The sequence below is a fragment of the Cavia porcellus genome, unplaced genomic scaffold (genome assembly GCF_034190915.1).
Source record: "Cavia porcellus strain 051 isolate PalLab524CR breed Dunkin Hartley unplaced genomic scaffold, mCavPor4.1 scaffold_5, whole genome shotgun sequence".
Lineage (NCBI taxonomy): Eukaryota > Metazoa > Chordata > Mammalia > Rodentia > Caviidae > Cavia > Cavia porcellus.
In genome coordinates this window covers 17750623-17772418 of record NW_026947488.1, presented here as the reverse complement: position 1 = coordinate 17772418, position 21796 = coordinate 17750623, and the positions used below count along the sequence as shown (strand labels likewise).

General features: G+C 47.5%; 1 protein-coding gene across 1 annotated transcript in view; it reads right to left on the bottom strand.

Annotated features, from left to right (window-relative positions):
* Jph2 (junctophilin 2) overlaps positions 1-21796 on the bottom strand; it is a 71329-nt gene that overhangs the window by 30404 nt on the left and 19129 nt on the right. Inside the window, exon 2 of the mRNA XM_063248295.1 lies at positions 18346-19126. Within this exon, the coding sequence (XP_063104365.1) occupies positions 18346-19126 (781 nt within the window). The remainder of the gene's footprint in view (positions 1-18345; positions 19127-21796) is intronic.

The following is a 21796-nucleotide window of genomic DNA, read 5'->3' as shown; positions in this document are numbered from 1 at the left end:
CAAGCAGGAGGGTGACAGTGAGACCCAGGCCCAGGCAGGCCTTGCTGGGATGGGTGGCCTCGTCACAAGCCACTCAAGCCGAGTCTGGCCCTGAGACCTGTCGCAAGGGGCTATTTTTAGACAGCTGGGTGTTTACTTGAAGGATTTGGGGCCTGGCTTTATTTTTAACTCCCTTCCTAATGGCAGGGACTTGCTGATGTGTCTTTCGGAAGGCAAGCTCAGGAAGTTGCCCTGGGCTTTGGAAACCCAGCAGAGCACAGCAGCCCTTGGAAGACTAGAAGATGGGGCTACTGGCCTAAGCAACTTGCATGTGCTTGTCTCAGTCTTGGGCAAGGAAATCTGGCCACAGGTACTGATCCTTGAGCACCTGCAGAGCACCACAGCCGCCTGTACACACACCATCTCATTCTGTCCTCACCATAACCCCAAAGCAGGGCAGTTACTGGTCCCCTTCTACAGACAAAGAGAGTGAGGCTCAGAGAGAATCAAGCACATACAGTGAGCACGTGACAGAGTAGGATTTAACCTCAGTTCCTTGGTTTCCCCAGCCTGTGCTTCCAACTGCTCTGCCAGAGAAAAGTGTGCCAGGCACCAAGTAACCAGCCACTAAGGCGGGACAATGGCTTTCTCTCCCAACTTGGTAAAGATGAAGAATCTGGACCACAGAACAGAAAGCCTGGTTGTGTCTGTGTTTTGTGAGTATAGACTGGTTTCCTCACCTGTGAAGTGAGTTTGTCTAATAAGCAGCTGCCACTCAGGAGGATTAAATGAGATGGAGCCCATATGTGAAGCTTCACAGGCAGCAGTGACAGGAACCTTATGGGGACCTCCCCCCCCCCCCCGTCCCGTGCCAGGCTCTGTCCTACACACACATTTATGAGTACCCATTAGATCCTCTCATTCTCACAAGGCAGGCCGTGATCCCCAGCTACAGATGGCATATGGAAGGAAAGCAAGCCTGGGGAAGTCATGTCCCCAAGCCACATGGCCAACGAGTGTGTGTGACCCTGACTCAGAGCTCTGTCACACTTGCCCTGCACAGCCCCTGGCATTCTCAGCACTAATGCTTCCTGCATCCAGACCCTTTTGGCATTGACTCCTGAGCCCCTGGTGCCCAGCTCAGGTGTCAGCCCGGGGCCACGGATGGCCCACTGGAAAATAGGGGAACTTTCACGTTTGGAGTTTAAGTGACCTCTCCCTAGAGGTGTTGCCTGACCTGCTCTCCGACTCAGTAGTTAGACTAAAAACTGCAATGGACAGGCTCTGTAGCTGGATCTGAAGCCCAGCCCTAGGCTGGGTGTGGGGCACTGAGAACACTCCTTTCCACCCCCAGGGCTCTGTCTGCTTCCCATGGGTTTATTAACGTGGCCCAGAAGCCAACAGAGGTCTTACTAACGCCTGGCTCGCTCTGTTCTCCAGCTGCACTTCTCTTGGCCACGGGGTACTAGCAGGATGTCTCCCCTTCTAGGCCTCAGTTTCCCCACTCAGGAAAAAGAATCATACCAAATTTGTCCTCCTTCCAGCATCTTCCTCCTGTGGGCTGGAGCCCACTGGAGCCCAGGAGCACGCTGGAGCTTTGTCTTGGCTCTCTGCTCCCCGAGAGGAAGGCCCAACTTCCCCGGACACGCTGTCCCCTACTTCTAACATCTTGCACCAGGGACCCCTGCAAACTCCTCTCTCTCCCAGACCTCTCAGCTGTGGCAGGCCAACTGCCTCATACATTGTCCCGAGAATCCTGCCTTGACAACTCAGGAAATGCCACTGAGCCACCAGAGACAATGTCCTGGAATGCAGAAAGGAAGCGTGTGCCAGACAGCCCTCCTCCGTGACCTCCTCCCACACCCTGTGGTCTTCCACACGCCTACAGTCTGAGGTGCATGAATCCTGATTTGACACAGGGCACCTCAGCCCTCTTCTTCCTCCAATTAAAAAAAAAAATGTAAGGAGGATAATAAATGTAAGGAGGAGATTTAGCTCAGCGGCATAAGCGCCTGCCTTTTAAGCGTGCAGTCGTGAGCTTGATCCCTGGTACCAAAAAAAAGAAGGATAACTGATCAAATGTGCTAGGTTTCTAGAAACCCAGAACCCCAGCCGGTCTCCTGGTGGTGCTACCAGTCCCTTCCTCCCCACCCCAATGGCTCTGTCACATTTCAGCTTTCTGTCAGTAAATGTCACCAGATAATGGTAGTTATACAGGGGTTTGTGTCAGTCCCCTGTGATGGCCTCATGATCCATAAAGCAGCCTTCTCACTGACTCCCAGCTGTGTCCTGGTTGCTGCCACCCAAACCCTCATCTTCACAGCAAGAATGCAGTGATCAGGCCAAGTATGGTGGCACACGCCTGTAATCCCAGCTACCCTGGGGGCTGAGGCAGGAGAATCACAAATTGAAGCCCAGCCTGCACAACCTGGACCCTGTCTTAAAATAAAGCATTTTATAGCTCAGCGGCATAAGCGCCTGCTTTGCAAGCAGACGGTCGTGAGTTTAATCCCTGGTACCGATAAAAAGGAAAAAGACAAAAAATAAATAAATAAATAAAATAAAGCATTTTAAAAGCCCTGGGGATGTTGCTCAGTGCAAGACCCTGGGAGTTTCAATCCCTAGCATCTCTTTCTCTCTCTCTCTCTCTCTCTCTCTCTCTCTCTCTCTCTCTCTCTCTCACACACACACACACACACACACACAAGGAATAATGTGATCATACACGTGTATGCAGCCTACTCCCAGCTCTCATGGCTACACACTGCCTCTGGAAAGAGCCCACCAACAGGGACTGAGGGGGGACATGTCCATCACCCATATAATTTTTTGACCTACATAATAGTTTTGCATGTTTATTGGCCTACATGATAGAAAACCCATATACACATCTGTGTGTGTATATGTACGAGTACATGTTCACATGTTGATGGGTTTCATGAAAGTATGTGAGCATTTTAGAGTTTGGTGAAAGAGGGGCTGGGAATACAGCTCAGTGGCACAGCGCCTGCCCAGCAAGCACAAGGTCCTGAGTTCGATTCCCAGTACCAAAAAAAAAAAGTTTAGTGAAGAGGTATTAGGCCCCCCCCCATTGCTCTAACCTCTTTCTTTTCTCCTCTCCTTCACTTCCTCCTTCTCTCCTCTTTGCTCCCTCCCCTGCTCCCAAACAAGTGCTCCAATTTGATATGCAAAGTGCTTAGGAATTAGAAGATTTCATATCAACCAGATAGTGTATGCCTCCAACACAATAGAGTATGAAGTATACAGAACCATTTAGTAAGTGTGCATGCCAGAAAAGTCGAACCTGATCTATATTAAACAGAACTTGTAGGAAGTACAGGAAAGACAGAAAAACAGTTATACAATACCATAAAGAACCAACCAGGCAAATCTAGAAGCTGTCATGTTATTTAAAAAGGAAGAAAGAAGATTACAGATTAAAAGAGACACAGTTACCCATCTAAAAGTCAAATTAAACAATTCCATTTATGATAGCAGCAAAGAGAATAAAACACATGTAAATAAATTTAATAGAGGAAATGCAGAACTTGTACACTGAAAACTGTAAGACATCACTGAAAGAAACTAAACTAAGTAAATAGAAAGATGTCCCATGGTCACAGATGGTAAGATTTACATCTGTTAAAATGACAGTACTCTACAAACTGATCTACAGAGTTAACAACATTAAAACCAGTATTTTAAAAGTCTCTATCAAGAAGGAAACAATGTAATGCACACAATAGGGAACATATCTGCAAATCACATACCTGACAAGGAGCTTGTATTATAATAAAAAATACTTGCAAGTTGATAATAAAAAGACAACATGCCTGGGGCTGGGGATTTAGCTCAGTGGCATAAGTACCTGCCTTGCAAGCAGGCAGTCGTGAGTTCGATCCCCGAGACCGATAAAAAGGAAAAAGACAAAAAAAAAAAAAAAAAGACAACATGCCTGGCATGGTGGCACATGCCTATAATCTCAGTACTTGGGAGGCTGAAGCAGAAGAATTACTATCAGTTCAAGGCCAGCCTGGACTACATGGCAAGACCTGTCTCAAAAAACAGCTACAAAAAGACAGCCCACTTTAAACAAGCAAAATATTTTAATAATTAATTATTCAAAAAAGAGGTACAAATGGCCAATAAGCTCAAGGAAAAGATGCTGGACATCCTCAAGTCTTATACAATGCAAATCAAAACTATAATGGGCTATCATCACCTTCCCATGCTGTGTTCCCAGACATGGATTCTCTGCTCTCTCCCCTTTTTCTGTTTACTTAGTCCAACCTCGCTCTGCAGAGCCAGTTTCTTCTCACTCTTGATTTCTGCTTTCCTGAATAAACTCTGCCACAGCTTAAAAAATTAAAAACTATGAGACAACTCCTTGTTTGAACAAATCATACATGACACTGAGAAAAAATTATTCATATGGATTTATTCTTGATCCACTACATAGAGTAGTAGATTAAAGATTATGTAGGAAATGCCTTTATATTTTAGGGGTACATTCTGAAGTATTTTGAGTTGACTTCTTTCATGATATTTAAAATTTATTTGGGACGGTATCACAGAAAGATGAGGTACAGCAAAACTAGTAACTGTCACATCCAGTGAATCAGTATGAGAATGTTTGTTATGATGATTTCTCCACATGTTTAACTTTATCATAATAAAAAGGTCAAAAGGGGGAAGATTTATGTCAAAATACAGATTTCTAGTTTTCCTTCAAAAATCAGGAGCTGTGCTTACACAGCTGTGTCCATGACCCTATAGGTCATCATCAGTGACAGCCAGGCAATGGCCAGCAGATTTAAGGAGGCCAGGTCCTCTGTATATCACCCTCTAGCAAGTGGCACCATATAAAGCATGTCACCCATAAAATTTCAGTTCGGAACATCAGGCTCCCACCCCTGCACCAAGCAACCTAAAGCCTGTCCTAACCTGGCCCCAGCTTGAAGCTGCCTTAACCTCATTTCTAATCTCTCCTCCCTCCTTCCCACATTCTCAGTGACTCACTGATCCCAAAATACACCTGGCATGCTCCGACCTCCAGGCCGGTGCACATCGCAGGTCTCACCTGGAATGACCTTGACCTCTGCTCCACCTGCCAATTCCCCACAGCAGTGGCCACCTGCAGGGAGCTCTCCCCACCAGCCTGTGGATGGTGAGTTGCTCCTGAGCCTCCCGCTTTCAGCCCCTTCCTCTGCTCCACCACTGACCTCGTCCAGTCCCTGTTCATCTTCGGTACTTGGCTGGGAGTCCCTGGAGAATGCTGACCCCGACGATCCACCACTGTTTGTCCAGTTTGCAAAAGGTCGGGTCTCAGTGAAGACTCTTCCTGAACCAGAACCCCCTGGCTTCAGCTCCCAGCTGTGCCTTCACTCAACTATATGATTTGTGTGACAATCTTAATCTGTGCCTCAGTTTTCTATCTGTAAAATGAATTTGTAACCCTTCTGCCTGAGCCTTCATAAATGCTGAGATTATGGGTGTACCTGGCTGACTCCACAGCTTTAAGGTAAATTCATTTAAGAGAAGATTAAGCAGGTAAGGAGAATCGGGTATGCAGATGTAATAAAATTTGGGACTGTGTACACAGGAGAGGAAAGTTTGGGAAGGATGCTGCAATGCCTATGAGACAAGCCCAGACCCTCTATTTCCTACTCACGAGAGGCTTAGATTTTGGCAGAATGGCATCTGATTCACACCTCCTGTTTGACAAAACAGGGAAGCAAATCTGGGAAGGTTATTGATAGGATAGATGGGAAAAACAACTCAGAGGAGGAAAGGTTTGTCTTGGCTCATGGTTTCAGGGGTTTCAATCCACATTAAGGCCATGGCCAGGGGCCTGGGAGAAGCAGAAACACCCCGTGCAGAGAAGGAAACATCACGGCAGCCCAGGTTCATGGTACCCAGGAAGTGGGGCGGGGGAGGGGCTGGAAACAAAACAAACCCTGACATTGACCCCTCCTAGTCAGCCCTCCCTCCTCACAGCCCGTTCTGCTGTGGACTAGTTAGTGGATTAATCCATAGATGCGGTCAGTGCCCTCACAATCCAGTCACCCCCAACTTTGTTGACCTGGGGGATCAACCCTGCAACTCTTCAAGGGACATTTCAAATCCAAACCACAACAGAGACTGAACTCAAGACTCAAAGCAGAGCCTGCCTGTTGTCACAGCCTAAACACAGTCACTGTATCACACAGACCCTTGCGTGCCAGAGAAATTCAGTCCTGAGCAACTTGCAAAGATAACCTTAGCCACACTCTCAACTTGGGAGTTTCCAGCCTGGGGTGGGGTGGGGGAAACAGAGGCAGGGAGGGCACAGGAGGACAGAAGACAGACCAGTTCAGTGATGTCACCCCACTTCAAACCCTGAGCCATTCCAAACTTCACACGGCTCCCGGGCAGCTGAGAAGTCTCCAAGGGTGTCCCCGGCCTGGACTACGAATGGGGGCACAATGACAAGAATACTAGACAGTGACTGTAGCAGCTGACATTTACTGAGTGCTGGCTGGGCCTGCGGTGTTTCACATATGTGGTCTGCTTTGTCCTTCAGGAAAACACTTCCAGATAGTTGTTACTGCCCTCTTTTTAGAAATAAGGAACCGAGGTCTGCAGAGAAGCAGGCAAAAGCAGCCAAAGGCTTAGACACTCACTGCACTCCTTCCAGAAGGGAGCCATTTATCAGGGGGTTGGTGTGACAAGAGACGTCCAGGCACCTCCCCAAACTTCCCAGCTTCGCTCACCAGACAAGCAGCCATGACCTTAAAAGGCATTTCAAAAAGAGTTCCTAGCCACAAAACCAGAAAGTGTGGCTCTGAGCTCCCTCCATCACTTAGAGGCTGTGAGTGTGCCTTGATCCCGTTCCACACCTGTTTCACGCCTTAGCAGTGAACAGGCTGGACTATCTCCCGGGCCTCAGTGGGTCTAGAACAACACTGCCCTGAAATGATGGAATGGAAGTCACATATATATATATATAATTACAGTAATTTTCTAGTAACCACATTCAAAAAAGACAAAAGAAACAGATGAAATTAATTTCAGTGACGCATTTGCCCCTAACTCACTAGATCTTAAATATAATTTCACCATGAATTGAGGCTGTTAAAATGATAAAGAGTGTACCCTGCACACAGTCTCTGAAGTCTGGTGTGTGTTCACCTCTCAGCTCTAACAGACCATCTTTCAAGTGCTCTGTGGCCCCTGCCTCAAGCGGCTAACACGCTGGACATTACAGGTGTAGAATCTTTTCTGATCCATAGTCCACTACAAGGGAAGTGTCTCAGCTTTTTCCCTTCTGGGAAACAAGTCCTGATCACAGACACTGCCACTTACCCCAGTGGCCACGAGAGCACCTGCAAGGTGCTGGTCCCAGTGCAGATGTGCTGTGTGAAACACACACTGGACTGGGAGGCGTGGCATGGAAAGATTAGAGTAAAGTAACCTATGCATACTTTGTAAAAGACTGATTACCTGTTGAAGTTATTTTAGACTTACCAAGTTAGAAAAAACATATGGTCGAAATTAATTTCACTTGTTTCTTTTTACTTTTTTCCATATGGTTACTATAAAAATTTCTCTAATTATATATGGGACTTCCTCCCCTTCCTTCTTTATTGGACAGTGTTGCTCTGGATTCGCCGAGGCCAAGAGCTGGAGGCCAGGATGCAGTTCCTCCCGGCCCCAGGAGGCTGCTGGCTGCTGGAGGTGCTCTCTGTACCTCTACAGCGGGACCACTTGCCAAAGCTCTGCAAGCGGAAGAACCTCCGAGGAAGACAGACAACCGAAATCCTGTTTCCTGCTAACCCAGCCACTCCCTTAATTGGAAATGCAGCCTGAGCCTGAAGAGGAGCCAGGCAGCTACTCCCCCACATGGCACCAGCCCCGGGGCACACGGGCCTCAGCGCTCACACACAGGACTCCAAATCTCTCCTGTGCTCGGCTCACAGCGGTGCTGCATGCCAGAGGCTGGACACCAACATCTCGCTCCTACTCGGGGCCCGCTGCAGGCCTGGTAACCTTCTCGGTGAGAGCAGGACCCCTGCCTGATTCAGGGCTGCTGATGTAGCAGGAAAAACAAGGAGGGGAGAAAAAGCAGGGAGCAAGGAGAGAGGCAAGATCTTGCCCCAAAAGGGAGAGCGCCTGGCAATCCCCCCACTCCTGGTTTCCACCTCTTCATCTCTGCCAGCAAATATGGGAGATGCTGACCAGAATGGCTTGTACTGCCAGTTGTGGCAGACGCCTGTAATCCCAGCACTTGGGAGGCTGAGACAGGACAATAGGCATGAGTTCAAGGCCAGCCTGAACTACATAGTGAAACCCTGTCTCAAAATATGAAAAATAAAACGGGATGGTTTTGCTGCTGGCTGCTTCGTACCAGGCACTGCATAGGCATAGCTCATCTCCTCCTCCTAAGAACTCTGTAAGAAAACAGGATCCCACTGTCAGAATGGTGAAGCGGTTTGGGCAAGTTCACACAGCCAGTTAGTAGAAGAGCTGTAATAGGGAGCCAGAAGCTGAAATGCAGATGCCCAGTGGCTAACTAAAAGCAGGGTACAGCACGGCATCTCTGCTTGTGTTTTACCTGTCATGGTTATTACCTTAAAACTTCAGTCAGGTCCCTGCTCTACTCTGCACACAGGCAAATTAATTGCTGAAAGATTGTCTTGTATTACAAGGTTTATCAGCCCTAAGTATGTCTCATCCTTCTTCAAGACTAAAGACACCCAGATAAGAATAACTAAAGTAATTTTTAGGATTTCCAAGGACATCCAATTGACAGATTTTACAAAGTCTAATTTCAGTCCCTCTGAAGCAATGCCTAGAAGTCTCCAGTCATTGTCCTAAACCTGCATTAGCTCAGATGCCAGAAAAAGCAGAGCTTTACAGGCCACACCACAATAAGTGATCCCCTCCACGCGGGAGCAATCACCCTATGACAGGAACTGAGGTGGCTCTCTAAGCCATAGCTGTCATCTCATCATGAAAACCAAACTGTCCCCCAAAGCAATGACAGCTCACAAGGTACTCCTAGAAGCAGTGCTGAGATGCGACTGTGAACAGACCAGGATTACCCATGCTATGCAATACCCCCAACTATTGCTTCCCTTTTCTATAAAAGCCAAAGCTTCTGTCAGCCTCTCAAAGACACATCTCAAACTTCTTTATCAATGTTTCTCAGTGTGGTCATTTTTGGCTGTTCTTTGTTTTGTTTTTGAGACAGGGTCTTGCTTCAGGCTGGTCCTGAACTTACTGTGTGGCCCAGGCTGGCTTTAAACTCCTGGTAATCCCCTACCTCAGCTGTAGCAGAAAATGCTCTCCTCCCCAGCCAGTACAGTTCAGTTTTCTTAGTCGCCCAGGTAACAGTTCCTGTTCCAGTTCTGGTTGTTCTTATTTCTTAGAAATGGCTGATCACTGTGATACACATTGTATAAACCAATCCCCAACTGACAAGCTATTCTGCCTCTGTACTTCCTGTTTGCTTATCTCTTATAAGCACTAGACCACCAGAGATTCTGGGAATGATCCCAATCAGTGCCTGATGACATAAATAAATCTGCCTCCAAATCCTGGGTGCCATTTTTGGTGTTTCTACTCACTGTTGCATCTGGTGCATCAGTCAGGAAGATTGACCACGCTGACCTCTTTGGTCACCAGTCATGCACTCACAGAGAAAGCAAGGACCTGTCTAGGTCTCAGCAGGAAGGCCTTGAGATTTCTAAGTTGAGTCCCCTTGGAGGTCTGGAGGTGGAGTCCTAGCTCCCTGCTTAAGCAGCTCACACTGGACCCCAAAGGAAGGAAGATGCAGTCAGTCTGTCTGTCTGCCTCCTGCCTGATTCTGCTAAGATTCCTAAGGACTCTTCAGTAGTCTGTCAGTCCTGTTCAGCTCAAGTAGAAGGAGAAATCTAATCAATTCCCACTAGGACCACTCTTTAGGGGAGCGGGTTGGAATGTTTAACCTCTGACTGGCTGCTGAATGAATGTGTGAGTGGAATGAACAGCATAAACAATAGGCTGCTCTGTCTGTGCACCAAAACTGAGAAGCATTGGTTATAGTAGCTGATTAGGCCCTCATGTTGGCTCCATGATGATCAACATATGATATAATGAGGCCTCCCAAACTCCTTAGCTAAGTCACACCTAAGTCCCCACAAGAGGCACAGCCAGGTAGGCATCTGAATGGTCTCTCTCTGAGGGGCACCCACTTTTTGTCTACTGGACCATCATTCAAGGGTACAGAACACACACACAGGAAGTCAGATATGGCAATTAATTAGTCAAAAGTTATAGTCCTTGATTGCACAAAAAAGGGTTTTTATTGAAGTTAAATATGGAATCAAACCACTCCTTGTGTCTCAAAGAAAAAAAAGGAAAAAGAAGCCCATTCTTCCCAAGAATCCTGCCTTGGCACCTTTGTCTGCCACTGTAGTTTCTGCCAACAGTTTCACACCCTGGTCCTGACTCACCTACTTCCAGCCAATTGAACTGGCACCAACTAGCCACTGCCTGTATTTGGCTATAGAGACCCCTCCCAAACCTTGTTTCATGGCTACACCTAGCCTGGTCAGGTGGCATCATCTAGCTCCTATCCAAGATGACTGTCAGCAATTCCTTCTGAGTTCCACATTTTCACTGGGAAAAATTTAACTGTCAGCTCTGACAAATGAATTGCCATGGCTTTTTTAAAAAGGTTGCCTCCCCTAGAAACAACTCAGTCTAGTGCTTTTCAAAGACATCAAAAAGAAGGGCAAAATACCCATCAACTGCTGTTACCCAAAAACCTGATAATGATGTGTATAAGAAAATCCAGTCTGATAGACAACCATACACTCTGGCTATAAGCTATAAGGACTATGGACACCAAAATAAATTTTAAATAAATAAATAAATACTCTTAAAATCTTTAACCTGGACCAGATGATAACCCTTTCACCAGTCTGATGGGCTCTAACTAGGCCAGACCAGACTCCCTTCTTCAACTGGGCCACTGGAAGCCCATAATAATATCACAAGGGCCACTGGGACTCTTGTGTTTTGCCCCTTCTGCCAGGCACAAACTAGCAACTTGAGAGGATATCACACAAAACATGAATTCCTATATAAGCCTGTCTCCATATCACTTCTGGGAGGAAACCTCCTCTTCAAGTTAAAAGCAACCATTTCATTTGCACCAAAGCAGTCAGCCCTCTCATTTAACCCTGCACTTCCAACTCTGACTGTTCCCCAAGAAGAAGATGATGCCTGCATCAGCCTGAGACAGATAACCACAACCCTGAAGTTCTGAAAACTTCTCCCAGAGGTATAAACTAAAGACTTGCCTTCGTGCCTGGCTATCAACCATGCTACCTCACCGTGACCCCCTCATTGCTGTCCTTGGATTCTGTGATTCCCAACCCATACACCCTTTTTGTACTGCTCTTGATTTAAAAGATGCCTTCTGCTTGCAAGTTGTTTCCAGAATCCCTTTCAACTATGAAAATCCTGAAACAAAAGGCCAGCTTACTTGGACTCAACTGCCGTAAGTAGTTAAGAACTCTCCCACTATTTCCAGGGAGGCCCTAGCTGTCACAGTCCCCTGAGGAAAATAATGAGGCTTAAATACACATCTTCTGCCTATAAAGCTAGTTCAAGATCTCTGAGCTGCCAATGCCACCACAGTTGCCCTCCATATGCATTGCCTCAGTCCTCTGCCACCCACAGCCTACTGGTACACCTGCCTGGACCTAGCAATGTGTTCTTCTGCCTTTTACTGGAGCCTTTCAGCCAGCCCCTCTTGACAACTGACCTAGAGTCAACCTCCCAGAGGTTCAAAACTTGTTTCCTCCCTTTGGAGAACCTCTCACAGTTGACAATGCTAGTTTTTCAGAATTATATCCCTGCTTCCTGGTAGTAAGACACAAAGGCTCTGCTACAGTATCTGACAGAAACTGGCTACAAGAAGAAAAAACATAGTCTCTGCAAATTTCTTGGAGCTGCTGGCTTCTATAAAATCTAGATCTTTGAGTTATGCTTACTCAGACTGTCAGCCCTAGAAGCACTCAATGACCGACCTGTGCAAAGATCCAGTCACTAAGGGCTGCCTCCCCAACTTTGCCTTTGTGCTCTAACAGTCGCTGTCCTCATCAAGAAAGCTGACATCTCACCTTAGACAGAGACCTAACTGTCCAGGTGCCACATACTGTATTGGGACTCTAAACAATGAACCTGCCTGACAAAAACTGAGTATACCCTGTTTATGGATGGAAGTAGCTGCAAGGAATGAAGTCTGACAGGCTAAAGACGCTGGGATCACCTTAGACAAAACTATTTTGGCCAAAACTCTCCTGTAGGGATGATCTGCACAGCAAACTGCTTCCTGTTGCTGTTTGGAAACCTGCCACTATGATACAAAATAATCTGGTCTGAGGCCTAAGCCCTCTTTGGAGGTCCAACTAACGGAAACATTAACCCCAGCCAGAAGAACTTTACCCAGTACTTCTAAAAGATGGGAGCCAGACCTGCTCCCACTGTTTGTTCTATTGATACCAGTAACCTTGCAACCAGCTCAGGATTCAGTGTCTGTGTCACTGGCTCTGACCTCATACAATATAGCACTGTCCCCATTTAAAGATATATAGAGAAACTACACAGAAATAAAACATAACCCTACCAAAACAGCTTATAACTAGCTCCACAAAAGTTTAAATACCAGTTATACTTGTAGAAATTCCTGCACGTACATATAACCCAAGATGCATATTAACTACCTCTACAATAGAAATCCAGCCTTAAAGCCATTGAAAAATTTAGCTGGACAGCTCCTCCGAGTCTCACTCTGAACAGACAACACACTCAAAGCTGTGCTCTGGTCACTGTGGACACTGACTAGTCAATGTATGGCTAGAGTCTGAGATACATACCGAGCATGTACGAGGCCCTGGGTTTATCAATCGATCAATCGACCAGTCCGTGTATGGCTTAGAGCCTGAGAACATCGTTTATAGGATTGTTCTATGTCATTCCCCTTGATTTTTGGGTCTTTTCAGGCTTACCCCATCCTTGTTTTCCTGCACCCTTGATAGCTGTGGTTTTTGTTAACTGACCTGGGTTCTGCTTATCCCCAGTTCCCAAAACCCCCCGCCCCCACTAGCTACGATTTTTTTCTTAAACTCTATAGAGCATTGCCCCAAGAGAATAGAACAATCGATTAAACACTTGGCCAAGATTTGGTGAGCATCCAAGACACACCGGACACTTTACTAGATCAGATTAACTCCTTTGGTGGTCAGAGTACAAGCCACAAATTCCTGGTGGAAAAGTTTTCAGTCTTGGGGTCTTTGGCTAAGGCCCATCCTAAAATCACTGACAACCTTAAAATTACTGCTTTAAATTGGCCCTTGTCTCAAAAGATCACATGTAATATGCCCAGCAAATATTTGCTGGAGAAATTAAAAGAGCAGGGAAATGTGGCAGAAAAAACCCTCTCCGGCCAGTATGCTTCAGTTTGCTTAGCTGCCCAAGTAATAATTCCTGTTCCAGTTTTGGTTGTTCCTGTTTCCTAGAAAGAGCTGGTCACTGTGATGCACACTGTATAAACCAATCACCAGTCGACAAGCCACTCTTCTCCTGTACTTCCTACTTGCTCATCTCATATAAGCCCTAGACCACCGAGATCAGGACCTGATATTCTGGGAATGATCCCGATCAGTGCCTGTTGATATAAATAAATCTGCCTCCAAATCCTGGGTTCAGTATTTCTCTTTGCCACTGAACAGCCTCCTGAGTGCTGGAATTATAGGCAGGTGTCATCAAACCCAGCTTTGATTACTTGGTTGATGTTATGGGATGAGTAGCTCAGCCTTTGGGGTCCCCAGAGCTTTTGCCCTAAAACTCTAATAACAGTACCAGGGTTCCATTTCGTAGTTGTCTGAATCTAGAGCCTAAATTCTTACACATTCCTTTCTGTATGTCCCAGGACAACGTTGGCTTCTATCTGTTATGACCATATGCATCAGTGTAGTTACTAAAAATGTTCTCTTTATGGGCTTGGAGGTGTGGTATAGTGGAAGAGTTTTTATCTAGCATGTATATAAGGCCCTGGATTTATCAATCGATCAATCAATCATCAAATAAAAATGTTCTCTTTAGAAAAAGGAACAAATCTTACATATAAAAGAATTTCAGGCTGGGCATGGCGGTGCATACCTGTAATCCCAGCACTGGGAAACTGAGGCAAGAGGATCGCTATAAGTTTGAAGCCAGCCTGGCTGCAAAATGAGTTCAAGACCAGCCTGAGCTACGTAATGAAAATACATCTCAAAAGACCAAAAAAAACCAACAAAAAAAAGAATTTTAAGTGATATATGTAAATATCCCTCCTCCAAAAGATGAAGCCGAGTTCTAGACTTTCTCTTCTTGATTGTGAACTGACCTTAATACCTGGACTCCAAAGATAAGAGTAGGGAGAGGGGAAAATTTGACATCAGAGAGTCGTGGAAGAGGCCTCCTTAGTCCCATGATCATGAGGAGTAAAAGTCACACGGATTTCACATTCCCCAATATGATGTGATGATGAGAAGGGTACTTTACTTACGTGGTCTACTTCAAAACCTATAACCCCTCAGCCATTCAGACAAAAATGTCAGGCAAAGCCAAAAAAAAGGGCCCAGTACTCCTGCAACACCATCCAGGTCAAGAGAAAAAAGGGAAGGGTGAGAAACTCTCAGACCTGGCAATGCACTGCGGTTCCTGGAAGACTAAATGGACTTTATTGGGACAAGTGGTACAATCAAAATAAAGTCTCGAGAGTTTAGGGAGCAGTACAATGCCAATGCTGGTCTTGATGAATGTCTTATGGTAATATAAGAAGCCAACATTAAAGGAAATGGAACGGAAAGTATATGGGAATTATTTGTTCTATGTCTGCAACATTTTGAAAATCTAAAATTATTCCATAAAACATAAGTTTTATTTTTAAGAAGTGTTCCTTTTTATTCATAAAAGTATCCAGGACCACCTGATTATAATTCTAGCCCTGCCTCTTAGTATATTTGTATGGTTATAACAGTATCTGACATTGGTAATTTATAAAGTATGATAAGAAAAAAACTGAGCCGGGCGTGGGGGCTCACTCCTGTAATCCCAGCACTCGGGAGGCTGAGGTGGGAGGATTGTTGCAAGATCAAGACCAGCCTGGGCTACAAAGTGAGCTCAAGGCCAGCCTGAACTGCATAGTGAGACCCTGTCTCAAAAAAGACAAAAAAGAAAAGAAGAGGAAAAAAACTGAATGCTTAAATTTTTTTTATTTTTTTGAATGCTTAAATTTTTAAACAGGTTTTATTACACTGAATGACACTTCGACATTAACTGTCCCCTCATCCCCCCTTCTTTGAATATACTTATCCCATTGTTCTAGCCACTTTCTGAAGCAGTTCTGAAAGTCCTCTTTCCTGAATGTCTTTTTTAAGAACACAAATCAATGTCCTAAATCAATTCAAAACAGCAATTTCTGTCAGATAAAAACATGATGATGTGTCCTCATTCACTTTATGTACCTGCTCAAGGACTGAGAAACTTAGGGTTTTTCCTCAAAGTCAAAATGACCATGAAAGGTAAATATTTTGAATCGACTCATAACATTGAAGCCAACACACACATGTGTGCACACACACACGCACACAAAGACTTCCAGAAATCTTCAGACAGTGGCAAGACCAGTAAGTGTATTCAAAATGAGGGGAAATTTGGGGGGGAAATCAATGGTCATGTGTGTCACTGTAACAATTTATTATTAATTTAAATGTTCGCCGTATTTTTTTATTCACATCTCTCATAATCAACAGAAAGTTATTGGCTTATAGTCCGGAAGGTTAAAAAGACTAAACTCAAGGCACCAGCAAGTTCAGTGTTTGGCGAGGCCATTTTCTTCTTCCAAGATGGGACTGCCAATATGTATCTGCTGGAGGGAAGAAACTCTGGATCCTCCAGAAGGTGGAAAATCAAGTAGGAAAAATGGATTTAAACTTACCATTTTAAAGTGGTATTAATCCCACCCACAAAGGCATAGTCCTCCAGGCCTAGTTACCTTATAAGGTTTCTATCTCTTAATGCTGTTAAAATCAAAGTGGGTTAAACTCCAACATGAGTTTGGAGGGCACAAACCCTAGAAGACTCAAGCCAAGAAGTCTAAGAAAATCACCCACAGCTTCTTTGATATGATATTAACATTTGTGGCAATTTAAAGTTCACAAAGTTCAGATGTAGCAAAATGCACTGGCTAAAGCTTTGGAATCAGAAAGCTAAGGGCTGAAGCCTGATTCCCCACTTGCTTGCCTGGTGGTCTTCAGCATATTATGTTTTTCTTTTGTGCCTCAGTTTCTACAGCTGTCAAACACATTAAATGATGACAATAACTAGCAGTATTGCTTGAGTCCATGCTTGATGTCCAGCACCGTAGTGCTCAGGGTGATGTGCCATCCTGCTCCCCCTTCAGGATGGCACAGAGCGCTGTGACTGTCAGCCCTCTACGGGACTGAATGCTGAGAGCCCCAATCGTGCTCTTCTCTGGAAGACTGCCTGCATCCAGGGCACGATCCAGTCCATACAGCACTTTGGACAATTTTGAAGTCCATCTCCGCCACAGAGCACTCCTTGTGGTTGGCTGAGGCCTCTGGGAAGACTGCCCTACTGCCCAGCATCTCGCTGCCCTACGCTGCTTCCTGACCCTCCCCCAATTTGGAGTCTTGAGAGTGCTCTCCATGAGTCCCCTGCACACCGATCTCCATCTCAGTCTGCTGCCCGGGGAAGTATCCACAACGGGACCGAGAACCACTGACCTGTACTTCTTTCTCAAGTGTTCTACAGCTGAAACTCTGAGGTCAGAAAGAAAATTCAATTGGCCATGGACACACCACTAAAAGACGATAATACCACATACGGCAGAAACTGAAGGCAGGCTGATTCACCCAAAGCACTGAGCTATCAAAGGCAGTAATGCCGGGATTTGCCTCTAGGTCATATGCACCTACTTAGCCCAGGCTTTTTAAAGGATCACTATAGGCTCTGGGATAGGTAACAGCCTCTCACCTCCTCACACCACTTTCCCTGAAGCTCACTAAATCTGCAAAATGGGAATAACAGTGATACTTAAGTGGGCAGCAAGAGGAAGGAGGAGCAACCTGAACAGAGAAACCAGCATGAGCAAAAGCCATCTGGAAGCAAGAACTGCAGAAAGATGACAAAGGCTAGGGTGACAACCAGAAAGGGAGGAGGGGAATCCAGGCCCCAGGAATGAGTGGTTTTTACCATTCTGGATGGGAACCAGATTATGAAATGCTACTCACTAACTGGGTGCTCTGGGGGTAAATAACTTTATCTTTTTGAGCATCATTTAATTGGCCAATAACACAGCAATAAAATGGTACCAATCTTAAAGGCTGTTGAGGGCACTGAATGAGTCAATGTTTATAAAGCAAATTTGCTACTCACACAGTAGATGCTACAAATGTTTGGAGATAACAGTAGCACTTTATATATGACTGTGTGCATGGCTGTGAGTGGAAAGATACGTGGTTCAGTGAATGGAAGTACGCACGCACGGTAGACTGTTGGATGGAAGTCTGGCTGGGCAATGGAGGTGGCTGGACGATGGATGGCTGAATGCAGTTGATGTTCAGTGGATGGGAGTGTGGCTGGGTAATGAGGTGTTTGGATAAATGGAAGCAGATGGATGAATGCATACATGATGTAGCTGAGTAGACGGGATCGGCTGAGTGAATGCATCTTATTGTGACTGAGTGATGGGTGGTGGTGGTTGAACGGGTGTCTCAGTAGGTGGATCGATAGTTGGGTGGGTGGATAACTGGATGTTGAGTGAGTAAAGGGATGGAAAGGAAGATGAGTGGGTGTGAATGAGTAAATGGTGGTGGAGATGGATAGATGTCAGACAGGGCGAGTTACTGGAGGTGGCTGGATGTTTGGAAGTGTTGGGCAGATGCAGTTGTCAGGTGGTTGAATGAAGGGACTGGGTGGATGACCGAGTGTATGACTGTAGACAGATGAGGACAAGATGGCTGGTGAACAACAGGTGGAGTGGGTGTGGAGACATGGGCCATGGTAGAAAGGCTCAGTGAATGTAAGAGGTCAGTGCGGAGGCAGGAGGGACAGTGGTTAGCTGAGTGGATGGATGAGGATATGGGTGGGTACACGGACGGGCCAATCGGGGACACCACTGCTGAAGCCCCATAATTAACCCCATAAAGGTCACGAAAGGACGCAGGAACAGGCCGGAGGCAAGGCTATCAGGCGGCCTTGCTCCAGCCCCCAGGGCCCCTCCACACACACACCTGCCCCACCCTCCACCCAAGCCCTGCAGCCTACCTGGAGGCAGCGATCTCGGCCTTCTGGCGAGCTATGGCGGCCGCGCGCTGGGCGCCCTCCACGCTGTGCTCCACCTTCTGGCGGACCTTGCTGCTCTTGAGCGGCAACACGCGGCGCTTGGTGGCCTTGACCAGCACGTTGTGGCGGTACTTGCCCTCCTCACGGTGGCCGTCGGGCAGCGTCGTGCAGCCGTAGCCGTGGCGTAGGTTGTCCAGCCACTCGCCCTCGTAGCGGAGGCCGCTGGAGCGCTCGCTCACGCCGAAGCCCGAGCGCTTGTCGTTCTTCCACTCGCCCATGTAGGTCTCGGTGGTGGTGGCGTCGATGTCCGCCTCGAAGGGTGCGGCGTCGTCGGCGCCCTCGCCCAGGCTGGCGGTGGAGGCCGCGTCGCTGGCGCCCGAGCTGAGGTCGCTCTTGAGGAAGCTGACGCGGCTGCGCTGGCTGCCCAGGGACGTGCGCGACTCGGCGCGCCGCAGCTTGCCCAGCAGCGCGCCCCGCTGGAAGAGGCCGCCGCCCTTGGCCGCGCGCGCCGCCGTCTCGGCGTTGGCCAGCAGGCTGAGCGCGAAGCCGCCGCGCGGGATGGCAGGCGAGGGCAGCGCTGGGCCGTCGGGGGCTGGCGACGCGGGCGAGTCCGGGGCCACCGTGCCATTGCTGTGCTCGCTGCGCAGGGACGAGAGCGAGGTGCGCAGCGGCGAGCGCACCACCACGGCCATGCCGTAGGGCACGCTCTGGCGCACGCCGTAGCCGTGGCGCATGCCGTTGGTGAACTGGCCTTGGTACGTCCCTGCGGGCGGGAGAGGGCGCATCAGTGCGTGGCACCACGGGGCTGGCGTGGGCACAGTGACCAGACTGTGCAAGGGCCGGAGCTGGGCAGGCCATCTGTGGCAGGGTGCACGTTATCAAATCCTTGAAATTATGAGTGTGCAAGAACACGATTGGAGCGAGCAAGCCAGGGGAGTCTGTGTGATGGTGTGACTATCTCCTCCTAGGAATGTGGCAGGATCACAAGTGTGCGAGCAAGGAGTTTGTGGGTCCTATCATAAGTGTGTAAAGTTGTGTAATTGGCTCGGGGAATGGTTGAGGTTGATGAGGTATGCTGGCACATGAGCAGAGGAGCCAGAAGGAATTTGCCTCGCACTGTGAATATTTCTGGGGAAACATGCTGAGGTCAGGAGAATGCGAGGTGGAGCAAAAAGTGGGTGCCAGGGTGTTAAGTATAAAGCTATCTGAGCAAATGAGGCGCTGTGAGAATTTAAATGTGTGTGCACAGAGTCTGGATCACACTGAAGAGCGTGACTGCCAGAGTGTGAGTGGACAAGACAGTGTTGTAGAGCACTATGACCGTTTGCAGGGGTGGGAGTGTGCACAGCAGTGTGTGCACGGAGGGTGTCCAAGACCGTACGAGCAAGGCACAGTAGGAAGTAGCACAAAGTTGTGAGAGCATTCAAGGTCCCAATTGTACAAAGGCAGAACTGCATGAGTACAAAATCGTTAGAAGGCCAAAGAGTGCAAAGTGGTGTGAACAGGCAAGGCCCTCCATATGCACAGCTAAACAAGTGTGCAAGGGGATGTGAATGGTCAAGGCTATAACAGCTCAGACAGCAAATCTGTGTAGTAGTGTGAGTGTTGGAAAGCATGAGATTGTGAGCGGGTGTAAGATTATGTGTGTAAGAGCCTATGGTGGGCACACACAGTGCCTTTTGAGTGAGCTCATGAGTGTGCAGCAGGCACACAGCAGGGGAGTCCCATGAAGGTGACATTACGGATGTCTATGGGGTTATGAGCGTGCAGGGCCACCTGAGTGTCACAGAGTACAGGAGGCACTTGAGCCGAGCACGTGAGGTTGTGGTCATTAGTGAACCGAGACCACACAAGACCGTGCGTAAGCAGGACAGTGATGTGTACTGGTCTTGCATGGACACAGGTACCTGAGCTCCAGGAACAGGACAGTGGATGTTAGTGACCACTCAAGTCTTGGGAGAGTAGAGAGGCAACACAGAGAGGAGCACAGACTCCCAATGCTGCTTCTGCACTCACTGTGTGACCTTGGGCAACTGATTACCCTCTCTGGGCCTTACTTTCTTCCTCTGTCAGGAATGACAGTTACCTCTCATCTCTTAGAATTTTTTGAGGTTTAAGTACATCCATATCTCTGAAAAACTACAAGACAAGATATATATCAGGTACTGTGATTCAACAAAGTGGTGCCAGTGTGAGGCTCCCTGGGGCGTATGAACAGGCTGCCACACTGCCGCCCCAGCCAACTGTGTGGATCCCCCAGGGCTCCAGCCTGGCTGTTCCCCATTCTCCCTGGATACTTACATCATCTGTTGTTTTTTTCACTGCCCTGTATGCCCCAATAACCCCTAAAATAGAGGTCGGCCTGGGGTAGATGTCACACACACACCCCTTTCAACACACACACACACACACACACACACACACACACACACACACACACCCTGCTCCACCTGAGAGGTCTCCCTCCCACAGCAGCCCTCTGTGGCTCTCTGTGCCTGGCAGGTAGAACAGCACAGAAAATGTTCAGCCTTTGTTTTAAACACACACTAATCATTTCCCCCAGGCAAACAAAAACTAAATGGCTGTAATTTGGATCTTAGGGTCCCCTAAATATCTGTGAAGCCTTGGCCCCCAACTTGGAATACTGAAGAGGTGAGAAAGGGCCTTTGAGGGTCCTCATTGGAGATTGTGCGATCCTTGCCCTCTCCTCTCTCTCTCACTCCCCCCACCCCTTTGTCCACCACATACTCCCACCATGATGCGCTGCCTTGCCACAGGCCTAAAAAGCAACAGGGTCAACCAACCACGGACTGAAAACCATGACCTTTCGTGTTTCCTCTCTGCAGGTTATTTGCTCAGGGATTCATTAGACAGTAATAGAGAGCTAACTAAATGACTGTCTTCCAACAGCATGTTGGGTGGGAGGATGCAGCTGGGCAGCAGAACCAGCCAACCAGGGAAGGGTCCCAGGCTCACACCAACAAGCTGCTCTCCCTAGGACTTCGCATGGGCTGTTCCCACCACCAGAAACTTTTCCTCCCAGTCCCCTTCACTTAATTCCATAACAGGGCCGACCCAGCCACCTATTTAAAACTGCAGTCTTCCTGGCACTCCCCACAGCCTCTCTTCTTGATTGACTTTTCCCCCATGAGATGCATCCCCTCTCACATCCGTGTGGCTTAAGTATTACCTCTCTTGGTTTTCTTCCCGTGTGCAAATGGAAAGGGGTCTATTCTCTTTTGTTCTCTGAGGTATCCCCAGGACCTGGAGCAGTGCGTGGCACCTAGGGTGCTCTGTTAATCTGAATGACTGGCTGACCTGTCTGGAGTGGCCTTGGGCAACTCCTTCCCTGTCCTACAACCTTCTTGCCCCAGCTGTCCATGACACCTGAAGTGGGACACTCTCGGGAGTGTGACTTAACTCTGAAGTACTG